Source organism: Musa acuminata, chromosome BXJ1-3 (assembly GCF_036884655.1).
Source record: "Musa acuminata AAA Group cultivar baxijiao chromosome BXJ1-3, Cavendish_Baxijiao_AAA, whole genome shotgun sequence".
Lineage (NCBI taxonomy): Eukaryota > Viridiplantae > Streptophyta > Magnoliopsida > Zingiberales > Musaceae > Musa > Musa acuminata.
Genome location: NC_088329.1, coordinates 42,464,519 through 42,480,369, shown reverse-complemented (window position 1 = coordinate 42,480,369; position 15,851 = coordinate 42,464,519). Strand labels below are relative to the sequence as shown.

General features: G+C 45.1%; 2 protein-coding genes across 2 annotated transcripts; one reads left to right on the top strand and one right to left on the bottom strand.

The window, feature by feature from the left end:
- Nucleotides 1-1,249: 1,249 nt before the first annotated feature.
- On the top strand, nucleotides 1,250-3,674 carry LOC135632310 (leucine-rich repeat extensin-like protein 4). The gene has a single exon (XM_065140776.1). The coding sequence runs from the start codon at nucleotides 1,369-1,371 to the stop codon at nucleotides 3,523-3,525; it is 2,157 nt and encodes a 718-aa protein (XP_064996848.1). The 5' UTR covers nucleotides 1,250-1,368; the 3' UTR covers nucleotides 3,526-3,674.
- Nucleotides 3,675-4,139: 465 nt separating this feature from the next.
- LOC103979522 (protein trichome birefringence-like 4) lies at nucleotides 4,140-6,610 on the bottom strand. Its single transcript, XM_065140783.1, has 5 exons — nucleotides 5,955-6,610; nucleotides 5,205-5,397; nucleotides 4,901-5,094; nucleotides 4,668-4,826; nucleotides 4,140-4,581 (listed from the first exon to the last, which is right to left on the bottom strand). The coding sequence occupies exons 1-5, from the start codon at nucleotides 6,536-6,538 to the stop codon at nucleotides 4,266-4,268; spliced, it is 1,446 nt and encodes a 481-aa protein (XP_064996855.1). The 5' UTR covers nucleotides 6,539-6,610; the 3' UTR covers nucleotides 4,140-4,265.
- Between the last annotated feature and the right edge of the window lie 9,241 nt (nucleotides 6,611-15,851).

Genomic DNA, 15,851 nt, shown 5'->3' with positions numbered 1-15,851 from the left:
AATGCAGAGGGCATGCATGTCTTCGTGAGGCCAAACAAAATGGTGTGACGTAGTATCGTTCCTGTTCGGTTCTCGCTTCATCCCTCCTCGTTGGTTTCGGGTTTGCTATGGGTTCAAAGTCGGGTCGGGTCGGCGCTGGCCACCGACACCATCAAAAGCGCACGCGGACGTCTCGTGCCGACGGCAGCAAACTTGAAGGCCCCGCCGCCCCCCTCCTGCCATGTGTCTGCTGCGGTTTGTACCGCGCCACACGTGCCCCTCTGCGTCCTGCCTCCTCCATCTATTGGTTGGTTCCTCGTCCTGCCATCTCCTCACTTACTGGAAAAGGCCAAAAAACAAAAAAAAAATAATTCAATGACGTATCGTCTCAACAAAAGACGAGCATAAACTCCCAAACACACCCCAAGAGACGAGTTGATTCGAATCGGTGTAGGGACTACGGCGGGGCCCAGGTAACAAATACCACCTGCTCCCAAGGTTGTGTCGGCATAGGACAACAACGGTCCAATGTTTCAGAACACTTGGCTAAGCGCGCGGCAAAATAGAGGTATCCATGCTTCCAGTTTGTGCTTTCAAATGGTTTACACGACTGAAGGGAAAAATAGAGCGTAGTTGATGCCACGAACTACGTATGAAGGCCACGCGGTGAGAATGGAGTGGCATGACCTCCCAACATACATACATATATATACAGATTGGAGATCACGACGGAGCCGGAGGTGCCACGCGGGGCCCGCTTTCTTCGGATGTCGCGCTGTCAAACCAGCCTCGACTACTAATAACGTATTAGCCGTTGGATGCTGAGGCAGAGTAACTGAAAACACCTATACATTAGAAAACGGTGAACGCGGAGACCACATCCGTATCGGATACGTCGGAGCTGCAGCAACCTCCTCGCCACTACCTTACTAACGAACCGCGTCGAGTATATGAAATAATAATAATAAGAAATAACACAGAAATCCTCCGTAACGTGCAACCCTCTCTTTTTTGGCTCGATGGGCGTAAAGAAATCCACATGCCATAATTAAACCCAACCGGCGGTACGAGTAGCAGCCGAAACCGAATTAATACTATTATTAATTAACCCCCGCTCGCAATCAATAACTAAAAACAAACACAGGACGCGAGCAAACCGGTCATCCAAACCGTCCATCTGTTGTTGCGGTGAGGCTTTGAGCTGTCCACTTGTGTCATGCACTCCTCTCCCTTTTCCCCCTTTCCGTTTCCCCTCTTCCACCACTTGTTTATTGATTTCTCCCCCACCCCTTCCTCCTCTTCCTCTTCCGATAAAAACCGGCAGCTGCTGCAACCCTTTCTCCGCCTCCTCCTCCTTTCTTCCACCGCAAGCGACAGGACAAGGATGAGATGGTGAGTACTCGGCATTTCAAGCCAGATCCCCGTCTCCTCCTTCTCCCCTTGTTATTGCTCCTCCTCCTCCCTGTCGCCTCCTCGTGCGCCGGCCGTGATGGCCACATGCGGCGGCTACGGCGGCACCTCCAAGATCGGGGGGAAGATATACCGGCCAACTCCTCCGCCTTCCCCAACCCTCGCCTCCGCGACGCCTACATTGCACTCCAGTCCTGGAAGCTCGCCATCCTCTCCGATCCCTTGAACCTCACCGCTGACTGGGTCGGCCCCGGCGTCTGCACCTACACCGGCGTCTTCTGCTCCTCCCTCCCCTCCGACCCCAACCTCACCGTCGTCGCCGGCGTCGACCTCAACCACGGCGACCTCGCCGGCTACCTCCCCGACCAGCTCGGCCTCCTCGCCGACCTCGCCCTTCTTCACATCAACTCCAACCGTTTCTGCGGCACCATCCCCCGCTCCCTCCGCCGCCTCGCCCTCCTCCACGAGCTCGACGTCAGCAACAACCGCCTCGCCGGCCCTTTTCCCGACGTCGTCCTCCGCCTCCCCTCCCTCAAGTACCTCGACCTCCGCTTCAACGAGTTCGAGGGCGCAGTGCCCCCGCAGCTGTTCGACAAAGACCTCGACGCCATCTTCATCAACCACAACCGCTTCGCCTTCGACATCCCCGACAACATTGGCAACTCCCCCGTCTCCGTCATCGTCCTCGCCCACAACCACTTCCGCGGCTGCCTTCCGGCCAGCCTCGGCAACATGTCGAGCACGCTCAACGAGATCATCCTCATGAACAGCGGCCTCAGCTCGTGCTTCCCTCCCGAGATCGGCCTCCTCACCGGCCTCACCGTGCTCGACGTCAGCTTCAACAAGCTCGTGGGGCCGCTACCGGACTCGCTCGGCCGGATGCTCAACCTCGAGCAGCTCGACGTCGCGCACAATCTCCTCTCCGGTGGAATCCCCGCCTCGATCTGCCGCCTGCCGCGGCTGAAGAACTTCACTTACTCCTACAACTTCTTCGCCGAGGAGCCGCCTCAGTGCTTTGCGGTGGAGTCGTTCGACGACCGCCGGAACTGTCTACCCGGCAGGCCGAAGCAGCGAACCCAGCGCCAATGTGGGTCGTTCCTCTCCCACCACCACGTCGACTGCTCTGCTTTTGGCTGCAAGCCCTTCGTGCCGGCTCTGCCGCCGCCGTCCCCTCCTCCGCCTTCTCCGCCGCCACCATCACCTCCTCCGCCATCCCCGTCGCCGCCGCCACCGTCGCCTCCCCCGCCATCTCCTCCACCACCCTCACCTCCTCCGCTATCTCCTCCACCACCGTCGCCTCCTCCACCATCTCCACCGCCGCCGTCGCCTTCACCACCACCGCCACCGTACTGTGTCCGATCCCCGTCACCACCTGTCTACTGCCCACGATCTCCATCGCCACCAGTCTACTGCCCACGATCTCCTTCACCGCCTGTTTACTGCAAACGATCTCCACCGCCACCTTCCCACAACTCTCCTCCACCACCGGTGCATTCTCCACCGCCTCCAATCTATTCACCTCCGCTGCCGCCCAACTCACCGCCACCTCCGATCTATTCACCTCCTCCACCGCCCAACTCACCCCCACCTCCGATCTATTCACCTCCTCCACCGCCTAATTCACCACCCCCTCCGCCGCCTAATTCACCACCCCCTCCGCCACCTAACTCACCACCCCCTCCGCCACCTAACTCACCGCCCCCTCCGCCGCCTAGTTCACCACCACCTCCGATCTATTCACCCCCTCCGCCGCCAAATTCACCACCCCCTCCGCCACCAAACTCGCCACCACCTCCGCCGCCTAACTCACCACCACCTCCGCCGCCTAGTTCACCACCACCTCCGATCTATTCACCTCCTCCACCGCCTAACTCACCGCCACCTCCGCCGCCTACCTCATCACCACCCCCTCCTCCTCCACTGCACTCTCCACCGCCACACTCACCTCCGCCTCCACCTCCATGCATAGAGCCGCCACCACCTCCGTGCGTCGAGCCGCCACCTCCCCCATGCATCGAGCCACCACCTCCCCCATGCATCGAGCCGCCATCACCTGGTCCCTCACCTCCCCTGTATGAACCCCTACCGCCCGTCGTCGGAGTCACCTACGCGTCCCCTCCGCCTCCTTTCTACTAATTCTTTTTCAAATCTTCCTCGTCACCCACCCACCCACCCTCCAATCCCCAAATTTAGGATTTCATTTCCTTTTGCCCCTTGTTTACTGAATTCATGTGTTTGCAGTCTCGTCGTCTTCTCCATCAAAATCTCTTTTCCGTTTCTTATTCTTCCCATCTTTCTCAAGGTGATGAAGACTCGAAAACAAGGCACGGAGAGAGCGTCTCCATGGTCGTTCGAAGGGTGATGATACATATATATGATTCGGGGTTGTGAATAAACGAATGGGTTTATGAGAGGCAGTCAAGAAATCAGAGCGAGAGAAAGAGAAAAAGTGTAGGTGCAGTGAAACTTAATGTATAGTAGAGCATGCGACTCTAAAAAGTAAACCATCATCTCATTCCCTACTATGCTTGTTTTCGTTTCATGGTGTGCTCCTTTGATGTTCAACTCCCGTCTTTTCTTCATCCGATTGCTTGCAGTTTTGCCACACGAAGAAGCTCTGCTTCGTAATGTTTCTTCTTCTTCTTCTTCTTCTTATTGACGAACGCCTTCCTTCCTCCGCATACGCCTCTGTTCCTATCGTTATCTACTTTCTTGCTGGTTTTTGATGCGTTGGGGAAAGTATAATAATAATGTACACGAGTGTTTCTTAAAACTTGCATACTGGACTGGCTGCCATCATGTCTTCCTGTACGACTGACTCTCCACATCCATCTTTGGGTGCTCCCAGTCCTGTTTAGCTGCTAATAATAGTCTGATCAACTGAGCTCCCTCAACAGCATCGCGTACAAGAGCTCGTTCCACGCATCGGGGACTCCGGGGAGGCACCAGTGGCTGCAGTCCTGGAACTCTCCCGGTTTCCGCTTGCCGGCGGGCACGCGGTACACCGACGGGTGGGCGTCCTTGCGGTAGTCCGTCATCCTCGTGATGTTGAGATAGAGAACCGGCGTCGTCATCTCCCCGATCACAGATTCCAGGATGCCCGTCAGCTTCAGGTACTTGGCGAGGTGCTTGTCTTCCGTGATGGGCTCCGTCTCCCCGTCGCAGTTGCCACCCGAGTTCCACTGCCCGCCGCTGCAAAAAGAGCATGCATGCGGCTCATCAGGTCCTGGATCGATCGACGGCGCGTCGCTAATCGCCGCACGTCTCCCGTGGTTTACCTGAAGTGCGACCAGGAGTAACCTCGGAAGAAGACCCGAGTGCGGTTGGAGTTGACCCGGGTGTCGACCCAGGTTCCCCATGTCCTCATCGCCTTCCGGTACGCGTCTTCCGCGCTCAGCTGGGGATAGACATGGTCGCCTTCCTGGTAGAAGTTCCTCCTGCCCAAAGAAACACATCAGATGGCCGAAGCAAAAAAGCAGAAAGAGACCATGCCGCCGAATGTTCCTCGCACCCTTTCGAGGTCTTCTCGTGCGTCCACCAGTGGCCCGAGTTGAAGACGAGGATGTCGGCGGTCCTGTAAGCATCCGACGACGCCTCGATCAAATCCAGCCGGAGCGTTTCCCTGCTCTTCCCCTGCGAGTCCACCCAGGAGCTTTCCCGCACCAGGAACGGCGACCGGAAGAACTCGATCGAGCAGTTGTAGTCCTGCGCGGTTCGCGAGCAGGAGGTGCATGAACGAAACCCACCACCAACGACAAAAGAGAGAAGAGAAGATGGATGATAGATATCCTTCAAGGAGGTGTAGCACCGCGTACCTCGAATCGGAAAGCGTACGAATTGTCGGTTCTGAACTCCTTCCTCCCGGACACCTCGAAAACGCGGTGCTTCCTCTTCAGAGGGTGCCTCAGGATGCAGAGCAGCGATTCCCACATGTTGCGGTTCAGCGAGTCGCCCACGAACACCAGTCTCTTCCCCCTCAACGCTCTCAGCATCTTCTTCCCCTCGAGCCTATATAGGAAGCAAATGTCTTCTTAGGAAGGGTAGAATTTACTACTACAAACCCTCAGTTAACGCTCTATCAGAGACCCACACAGAGAGAGAGAGAGAGGGTGAAAGCGATTAGCTGTGAATTGGAGACATACAGCAGGAAATAAAATAAATGAATTTTAATTATTTTTAATATTTATAATGCTCCTAAATATTCTTAAATTATCATTAGCTATGATATGATTGTACTCAATAAAATTATATATTATTATTATTATTATTATTTAAGATGATAGTATAAATAAGAGGTTATCAATAAGAAAAAAACAGACTTGTCAATGACAATCTTCTATATTATTCTCACATCGATCCTACATGATTGTTAAGATAATCCATACAAGAAGAAGAAGAAGAAGAAGAAGAAGAAGAAGAAGAATTAGAGGTCAAATGTTTATGTTTGTAGTTACAAAGAAGCACAAAGTAAATCTCCAATCTATAAACTTCACCCCAAAAACAGCATCGAAAGAAACGGAAGACACAAAAGAAACGTAAAGCAAGAAAGGGATGGGACTTCGGACCTCGGAATCGAGCAGCCTTTGGGCTTCCACCGGAGTTTGGTGTAGTTCTGATCCGGCCGGCCATTACCGAAGCAGTCGAAGGAACTGTCGATGAAGGGGCACGAACCCGGCGGGTACCTCGGCGTCGATTCGTCGAACACCCACCTCCCATCGAAAAGATCGCACGTCGCCGCCAAATCTTTACTGCTCTCCAAGGCCTTCTGTCCCTTCTCCGGACTCCCACCCCTCCCTTTCTTGGCCTCGGCGGAGTGGTTCGCTGCGGCGGGTGCAAGATCGGAAGCGTTCTCCGGGCTTGCCTTTCTCCGGACGCCGAGGGAGGTGTTCGCGTGAGGAGGAGCGGTGAAGAGAAGGCCGCTGGCGTTAGCGTGGTCGGCAGGAACCGATCGCGGGTCGGCGATGGCGATGACTTGGGGGTCGAACACGAAGGTGGCGGGCTGAGGGCTGCGGCCGAGGAAGACGACGAAGGCGAAGAAGACGAGGAGAGAGAAGACCGCGGTGTAGAACGCCGGGAAGACGAACAAGAGGAGTTGGAGCATGGGCTTGAAGAAGTCCTTGAAGACGTACTTGAAGATGGAGGAGGCCATTAGAGGGAGAGGGAGAGAGAGAGAGAGGGAGAAGGTTGCAGTGGGCGGTTGGCGCTTCAGTTGCACCCTTATTTGCAGGTGCAAGAAAGCTTTATGTTGTCGATCTCTTCGCTCCCAATCACAGTAGTAATACTAATTCTAATCAGAGCGACAATGATAATAGTAGTAATAATGAGGAGTCAAAGAGGGCAAATCCTAATGGAATTCCAATTCCGATGCGAAGCATCCAACTTAAAAGGGGCGTAAGCATGAATGGTAACACATGAATGCATGCATGCATAATGCATATTGTTTCCTAAGTTGACACGATTAGGGATTCGTGTATAAAACACATCTACATTACGGGATCGTATGTTAATGAATCTAATGGAGCCTCTCATAATACATATCCTATCCTAACTTACCAAACAAACTTATTTTATGGATCTTCTTCTTCTTCTTCTTCTTCTCTTTTTTAATGCGTGATATTGTGGGATCGTATATGGAATTAAATGGAATATTTGATTGAATAATCGGGAAGAATAGATTTCCACTACGTTACTATTCACATTGCAACTGTGTTGCCTTTTAGGAAAACAAGTCATTCATATATCACAATTATTGTTCTTTGACTTTTCTAACCATATATAATTGTTTGGTTATAAATGGATGTGCTATGTGTTGACCACAGTGTATGCCACGTTTGTTATAGTCTTGCTTAGATTATTTCGAGTGAAAAATATCATTAGTATTTTTTTTTTTTTTTAATCAGTAACGAAGGAAGAATTCGAATCCAAAATCTTACGATGATGGATCAAATTTTTCAACAGTAACAAAAATGTAGAATCATCGGATGTCTTTTGGTATGTAATGGTCGGATATGTTGTGAATGGTGCCACCTTCCTAATATTCATGTGGTTGGGGAGTGACAAAATTGATGTGATAAAATTACTTACATAATTGGAAGAGTCGGTTAAAAGAAGAGTAATTAGTCATCGTCAATGAGGAACGCTATTGCCATAAATACTCATCATCAATAATAATGATGAGAAAAAATATGATTGACATCTTGGTCAGATCAATATGGTCATAATCTATATGTGTAGGATTGTCTGAAATACCTCTGAGGTAGAAACACCGAACTCTCGAGATGCCACATACACGAAGACCAAGGTTAGGAGAAATTTTCCAACCCGATCCATTCGATGCCTAAATTAGTAACTTGAGGTCTATAAGTATAGACATGAATATTTCAAAAAAAGTAAGCTCCCCTCTTATCGAGCTTTTATAACTAGTCATAAAAATATAGAATATTTCATAAGGAGGTAGCTTATAACTACTCTCAACGGTTTCCTTTTGACCTCTTGTCCGTGTGGGTGCCAAGGAGGGAACAAACTTGAACTGCCTTCCCTGGACTTGTCTTGGACTCTTGACCATGCGGGCAACCCTGAGTAAGGACTACATGTGACAGTTACATATCAAAAGATGATTAGTCGAAAGTATATTCCCTATCATTTCCCCCTCTCACGAGGTGTGCTTCAGTACTCTTACGAGAGGGGTTCAAAGTATGTCGTTTAGTTCATTCAACATTAGTGCATTCGAAATCTCCTCATACGGGTTAGGTTTTTTTAAGTCATACGCATCGAACATATTTTATCTTGTATCTCCGTCGTGATAGATTTCTGCTCACATGAGTCGTATTTTCTTGACTCGTGTACCTCGAGCACATTTTGCCCTACACCTTTGTCATGGTAGATTTCTCCCCACGCAGTTGGGTTTTTCCAATTAACGCATCTTGGACACATTTTGTCATGCGCCTTCGCCATGACAGATTTCTTCTCAAGAAGTCGGGTTTTCCCAACTCACATGCCTCATACGGGTTTTCCCTACCCCTTTGATGAATTTATCCTCTTATGTGTCAGGTTTTTCCAACTCACATGCCGCGGACACATTTTGCTCTGTGCTTTTGTCGTGGTAGATTCCTCCTCATGTGGGTCGGGTTTTCTCGACTCACGTGCCTCGGGCACATTTTGCCCCGTGCCTACGTCGTGGAGGGTTTCTTTTTACATGGGTCAAGTTTTTCTGACACACACCTCAAACACATTTCATCATGTGCCTCTCGCCATGACAAATTTCTTTTTACGCGGGTTGGGTTTTCCCAAGATATGTGCCTTGAGCATATTTTGTCTTATGCCTATCGTCGTGATGAATTTTTTCTTACGCTAGTCAAGTTTTCCTAACTCATACACCTCGAGTATATTTTATCTTACTCCTCCCACTATGATGAATTTCTTTTATGTTTTTTGAGGCACCAATTTGTCTTTGACTTATAGCATTATCATTACATCACGACCCTTCTCGATCGTGCATGGGACACTGACTCCCTCATTTATCAATAGTCTCTCATGATCGATAATCTTAACGAGAAAATAGAGGGGTTGAAGAGGCAAAGGGGAGACATAGTACTTTTCACTAAGGTAGAGGCTCAAGGAGCTAAGTTGGCGAGGCAACTAGAAGAGGTTGAGTAATGCCTCGTTGAGAGCTGGAGGCGATCATTGTCTTATTTTATGAGGTGTTGATTTTTATTGAGTCGTCGAGTCTGCATACCCGATTTAGTCCTTGTTGTGTCATCGGGCTTGTTCACCAGATCAGTCTCTATCTCGGTAAGTCAAGGTCTTATTTTGGAGTTATATAATAATAATAATAATAATAATAATAATAATAATAATAATAACAATAACTAGTACCAAAAGTATGGTAGACTAAAGCTTGACACTAGGGCATAATCATCATGACCTAACCCTAGGGGATGCTTCTCAATGGTTCAGGTCGGTAATGTCTCGACCAATGAGCAACCCTCATTTAGGGCTTGGGTTGATGCTAATTTAGCAAACGTATCGGTCTAGGCGTTCTCTTCATGAGGGACCTGCAACACATTAAGTCAAGAAAAGCTATAGGTTAATCTCTGCACCTTAGGCGAGGTAACTCGGGTCATTCGTTCCTTCTTCGCCTTGGTGACCTCAGGGCCCGAGTGGCTGATAGTCGCTCTTACTTCGGCCTCTTGCATGACTTCTCATACTTATCAGAGACCATTGCCTTGATGATAATGTATTGATTAGCCTTCTAAAATACCTTTGATATCGTCACTAATAGCCTTTCCACCAATGATTAAAAGAGATGAGAGGACTTGAGCCCTATTATGAATGTGTGCATTATGAGTGATGAATGGGCATCCACGATACCTTAGATTTCATTAGTGAACCGAGCAACGAATTTTGCAAGTGTTTCCTCATCCCCTTGCCTTCGTTCAAGAAATGTTGTTGTCGATGGTCTTAAGTACACATTCCCATGGAAGTGAAGTTCAAACTCCCTCATGAGCTGGGCAAAATAACTAATGGAAAGCAACTTCGGGTGGGTATACCATTCTTCTGTTGGACCTCATAATGTGGTTGGGAAGGTACGTAAATCAAGGCGTTCGAAGTGTCATACAATGACATTTGGTTATGAAAAGCTACGATGTGCTTTATCGGGTCGGCACTACCATTGAATGCCTCCAACAATCACAGGTAGAAGTTCGTTGGAATTAGTTCCTCCTAGATTTTTTCGGTGAATAGCAATTGACCCGAGGTGAGGGGTGGGGTCAACCAACACTTCCCCTTTGGATTGTTGAAACTCTCATCGCATCTTTTTCAAGTGTCAGTCCATTTGTCATAGTTGGATCAACAGGAAATCCTCCATCGAATTTGTCAATTGGGTCTCGAGTTCAGGTAGGGTTAAATGGTGGTGTGGTTCATTAAATTATATTGTTGGGGAGCAAAGTGCACCCTTGGCTCGATAGTTCTCAGGTGCTCCTGGGATGTGGTATCACGTCGGGTGGGGGAACCTCGATGGGCGCTAGTGCTGGTAGCGATTGAGCCGATGATCGCAACCGAATTGATGGCATCGCCTATTGGGCTAACTTGCGCAAAAGAGTTGCGATGTCCCATATCATGCCCATTGATGTTTGCACTTGTCGAGTGAGATTGAAAAACACTTTGATAGAGACATGCAAGTGGCTTGGGGTCACCCCCGGGGGTGAGAAACCCAAGTCATTAAATAGACGATTGTATCATATCGACATTTGTACCGATGTGGATACATCAATGTGTGGAAAGGGTATTATTGCCCTCTTAAAGTGAAGATAATATGGGTCGGGGGTAAAACCTCTTTGCTCGAGTGTTTATTGAGAGGGTTGACAGACAGACATTCCTATGACATCGGGAACATCTTTTTAGCGCTAAAATAATGAGGAAAAATATCATTGACATCCTGATCAACTCGATGTGATCCGGATCGGTATGTGCAAAGTTGTTCGAAGTGAAATCATCAAACTCCCAATGTGCCACTTGCATAAAAACCGAAATCGAGAGGTTTTTCGATCCAATAATTCCTTCAACACCAAAATCCAAAATACATGAGGACAAATACAAGTAATCAAAACAAATAAACCCGTCTCTCATAATAGATGAGCTTTTATATCTAGTTACAAAAGAATAAATTATTTCATAAAATATTTCACAACGAAATAATCTCTAATCACCCCTAACTATCTCTCTTCAAATCTTATCCACATGAGCGACCTATCTCGGACTCTTGTCAACAGATGGAATAGATAATAACTTGAACTTTTTTCTCTCATCGTTATTTAATAACTTGAACCTATCTCGGACCTAACTTCCATGATATTTAATAACTTAAATATCAAATTATGATTAACTATTAATGTATTCCTTAACAATTATTATTATTATTATCGTTATGAGGGAGTCGTTCGACTTTCCTATAGCTTGCTTGACATTTCATGTTTCATGATATTAGAATCCAACAACATATCATCATGGAAATCACCATCGATGTTCCTACCAAGTCAGATAAATTAATTAGCAGGAAGAAGGGAAAAGGGGTCTGATTCTTCTCCACATGAATCTCTGCTTGCCATTGCAAAGAATTCGACCTCTGCTTGCGACGAGCTCTTCCCCGTTGCGAGTGCTCCAATCGATGTGCCTTTTCCTCTGTTTCACTCCAAAGTACATACCAAGAACTTTTCACTGTTGCCGGCAGATATCAACCTCAAAGGTTTTGGAAATGCGCTGCAAAGTATTCAAGAACGCAATTAGATTACCATCCAGACGACCGCTCCAATTGCCTGTTTTCAGAGGAGGAAGATGATAGAAGACGACCTCTTTTCAGAGTATCCAATGGCTCCCTTGCTTTGATCCTCGCAGCATCTGTTCAGAAGTATTTACACTCCGTCTCAATTGCCAGAGCAGTCATAACACCTGCGGGAGAAAAACTTAACAATCAAAAGAAAATAGAAGAAAATAATTTTGCAAGAACTTAATGGATATTGTAAACAAAATCTTACAAGGATTTAAATATTTAAAACCATATATGCTCTGCAGTGGTCTAGATTTTGCAAGACATGTTTTCCGAACCATGAAAACCAAAGGTGCCTCAGTGCATGTGGCTCGACTCACCTGATCTAAAGAAAAGGTTGACACTTCATTTGGATGCTCCATCTCATTGCTGAATATTCAAGAGTAATCTAACTCAAGCAACATAGAAACCAACTTTGAATATTCCATACACTAAAATAGTTATGTTCATATAATTAAAGACAAAGCTAGCATGGTACATAACAAAACAGTTTATTTCTAACTTTAAAGCATCATAGAAATCATGTTAATCACACCCATCATCATTTCCCCACTTCCGACCTCCTCAAGACCAACACACAATGTAAGATCATTTCCTACCAATGCAATAACAATTGGCAATTCCATAGACCTACTAATCCAATAACTGGGTTCTTGGGCCTTTGACCAAGTGGTTCAATATGCTTTCAAGTTACTCATAGCATGCCCATCAAGTTCATGTATACCAGTCTTAACTCATTGATTATGAACAGGACAATCTAAGCTATTGTATCCAAAGTTCTATGGCATGCAAAAGATTTGAGCCTGGTGGAGCAATCAAAGTCAGGTCAGGTCAGGTCTAGTGAAGCAAACAAACTCAATAGTTGCCTTGTCAAACTATTACACCTGATCTTATATAAATTATTATGAAGCATTTTAAGATATACTTGGGTTATTTGCAACTGATATGTAAACAAACAACTAAAAAGATTTTTACAAGTCTACTTCTAATATTAGCAACAGATATGCATTATTCGTGCAACTTATTTGTCCTAACACAGGTGCTGATGTAATAATCATAGCTGTTAATTACATCATAGCTGTTTGATACTACAATACTGACTCCGTGAATGGAAAATCCCAAGCATTTCACAGACAAAGCCAACGCAAAGTAGCAACAATAATGGTACTCAGCTCACCTAGAACAGCAGATGTAGATATTAGTAGATCCAGCAGGGAAGTACTCATATATATATCTCAGTGAGAGCATCCAAGAGGGTGGAGCTGCCATTGTAGCATCATCTGTCTCTCATGAGATCTACCAAAAATAGATTTGTCCCCACAAGGATGTCAAGGAATATAGTGGAAAATTAGAAAAAAATCAAATAATATCACATCTGATGGGAACATGGTTGGGTGTGCAGGTTATTACTCACACCAAAGAGTGACTTGGAGGCTTCCCCCTAATGGATTCAAGATTGCATGACACTTCATAAACAAGAGATACCAGATTCACCTGGTTAAGTGAGAAAATATCAAGTAATATCACGTATTTTTTATCCCCTAAAACTTACCACTGAGAAAATTATTGCCTGATAAAACCATCTTCATAAGGACATATGGTTCAACAGAACTTCAGAGATTCACACTTGCTACAGGTACAAGAAGCTACCAAAATGTGAATAGTAAGAAAATTCTATATCATCAAGGACTGAATCTAGAATATTTATAAGAATGTTGGGCATGAAATTCCAGTTACAATGTCAGTAGAAACTTCTTTTGCTTGTGACACCCACAACAATAAGCATCAGTATTGTTGTACAGAAAACTAGCAAAAAGCCTAAAAGTTACACCGTGCTGAACATAGGTGGAAAATGTTATGATGGTGGGGGACTTGCAAACTTCTTTGTAGTCCAATCAAAGATATAATCATAGTTTTGAACTTATTATCTTAAAGAAAGAGCACTATTGTACCAGTTGAAAAGTTTCATCGTTCACCTTTAACTCCTTAGCTTCATTGCTTCAACAATTTAATCCTGAAGTGGCTTGACAGTGAAGTTTTGCACTCAGATATTTCAGGTTCCAGATCTGCACAGCACAGTGAGCTCATAACCAAAGTTTCACCTGTCAGAAGTAATCCAAAAAAACAAAACCAATTAGAACAACACTCCACAAGCAGCTTTTAGTTTTCACAGAAAACATTTGCACACATTAATGAGACTCACAAAAAAGGAACATGATTAAAACACAAATGAAAGCAATTCAATTACATCAAAATCAGAAACGAGGTCAGCAAGGAAAAGAAGACTGCCTTGAAAACTTTTTGACTTTTTTGTACAGGAAGTATTTAGATATATCATCACAAAAAAGCACATGATTTAGAAAAAAGAAAGAATAAAGCACCTAAATGAACATCAACAATTAGGAAGCAGGAAATACAGGAAAAAAAATCTAGGTAAATCCAAATATGATTAAACTGGCAGATATGTGAGACAACCTACAATTGAATAAAATCCATAGTCCCTGTAAAACTGGGAAAGAAAGCATAATAGAATGAGCATTGGAAAATACATATGCATCCATAACTGACCTTTACGGCCAAACACTGACCTGGGAAACTCCATGGTAGACTTTCCCTGTGACTTGTAAAAATACATTTAGAAAGCAGTAAATACAGTAAAAGAATAAAACCAGCAAAATCCAGATATGATTAAACTAGCAGATGTATGACAACCTACAATTGAATAAAATCCAGAGTCCCTGCAAAATTGGGAAAGAAAGCGAAATAGAATGAGCATCAGAAAAAAAGTATGCATCCATAACTGAATTGTGAAACTCCTTGGCGCGCTTTCCCAGAAAGGAAGACTTTATGGTTGATACAATCAAGTAAATGGAGAGAAAATATGATAACAAATTATAGATTAATAAACATCTTTCTCAGCATAACCTTCTGCCAGAGCTGGAAATGGGAGGTTTGTTGATTAGCTGATGGCTAAAATAACTAATGATTCATCTAAATTTGGAATTCACATGTTCACAAATCAAACACAAGACAAACAATGAATAAATTTATGCTCACAGCAATGAGATAGCTATTGAGGTTCTTATCAATGTGATGCACAAGGCACAATTTAAAGCCATCTATTAGATGCTAAACTCATTGGCAGTGTATCATATTCTTTTATGGATTTTGCAAAACTATTGTCACAAAAGGGTTACAACTCAAAATATGATAAATGATTTGTTCTACAAGAGGCTATAGAACAAAAAGATAACCTGTGAAAATCTAATATTCCAGTCTTCTGAACATCCATTACAAATATTAAAATGTAATAATCTCTCTATTCATTCTTTTCAAAGAGACCTGACAAGAAAATATATCCAAAGATGAGTTAGTTTAGACAGATTCTCTATGAAAGCAATTTACTAGGCCATGACGATGTATCATTATATTCACAATAATGATGTTTCAGAAAAGAAAAAAAACTCACTAACTAAAAAACTGCTTACCCCATGGACCACGATAACCCAACTCAAGTAATCTACCAATGCTTGTGTCCAATATTTAAGAATTGTTAGATTTTCTTGACCTAGAGCAATTATAGTGGACTGCAATTTAGCATGGCAGTTAAACCATGCAAGATAAGCATTTTTTATGATGACTGATAACAACCGTGTCTTCTTTTTTCTGTATTCTTTCACAATTTTACTAATGAAATTGCATTACTGACAATAACAAATGTCAACCATGCCACTCTCGAATAGAATGCTGGCATTTCCATTCCAGTGTGACGAACACACTGAAATAAGAGCTTTATGCTGAAACAACGCATACTTTGTAGCATGGTGCGCTTGATGGCATGAATTTGAATATTGGTGTTTTCCTTATTTTTAACTATTTAGTGCAATTTGGAGTAGGAATATCTTATGCGATTTACTTGTATTTCACTAGGGGAAAAAGAGACCCAGAGTGTATCACCACAATCCGGATTGTGTAGAACCATGATCCAGAGTGCCGCACCGCAGACTAGGATGTAGAATCCTTATCGGGTTCCAGGGTACAATTATCATGGGTCATAACTATGAGGCATACAAGGACCAGTAATGGTTCCCAGACAAAAATTTAGACATTCAAGAGTGATATTCACATGCAAATATAC

What these genes read in the sequence shown, in the direction of transcription:
- LOC103979522 (XM_065140783.1), bottom strand. Translation starts at nt 6,538, where the DNA reads ATGGCCTCCTCCATCTTCAAGTACGTCTTCAAGGACTTCTTCAAGCCC. An exon ending in AAAGGCTGCTCGATTCCGAG is followed by an intron (nt 5,398 to 5,954) that starts GTCCGAAGTCCC and finishes CTTCCTATATAG; the next exon opens with GCTCGAGGGGAAGAAGATGC. An exon ending in CGTACGCTTTCCGATTCGAG is followed by an intron (nt 5,095 to 5,204) that starts GTACGCGGTGCT and finishes CGAACCGCGCAG; the next exon opens with GACTACAACTGCTCGATCGA.
- LOC135632310 (XM_065140776.1), top strand. Translation starts at nt 1,369, where the DNA reads ATGGTGAGTACTCGGCATTTCAAGCCAGATCCCCGTCTCCTCCTTCTC.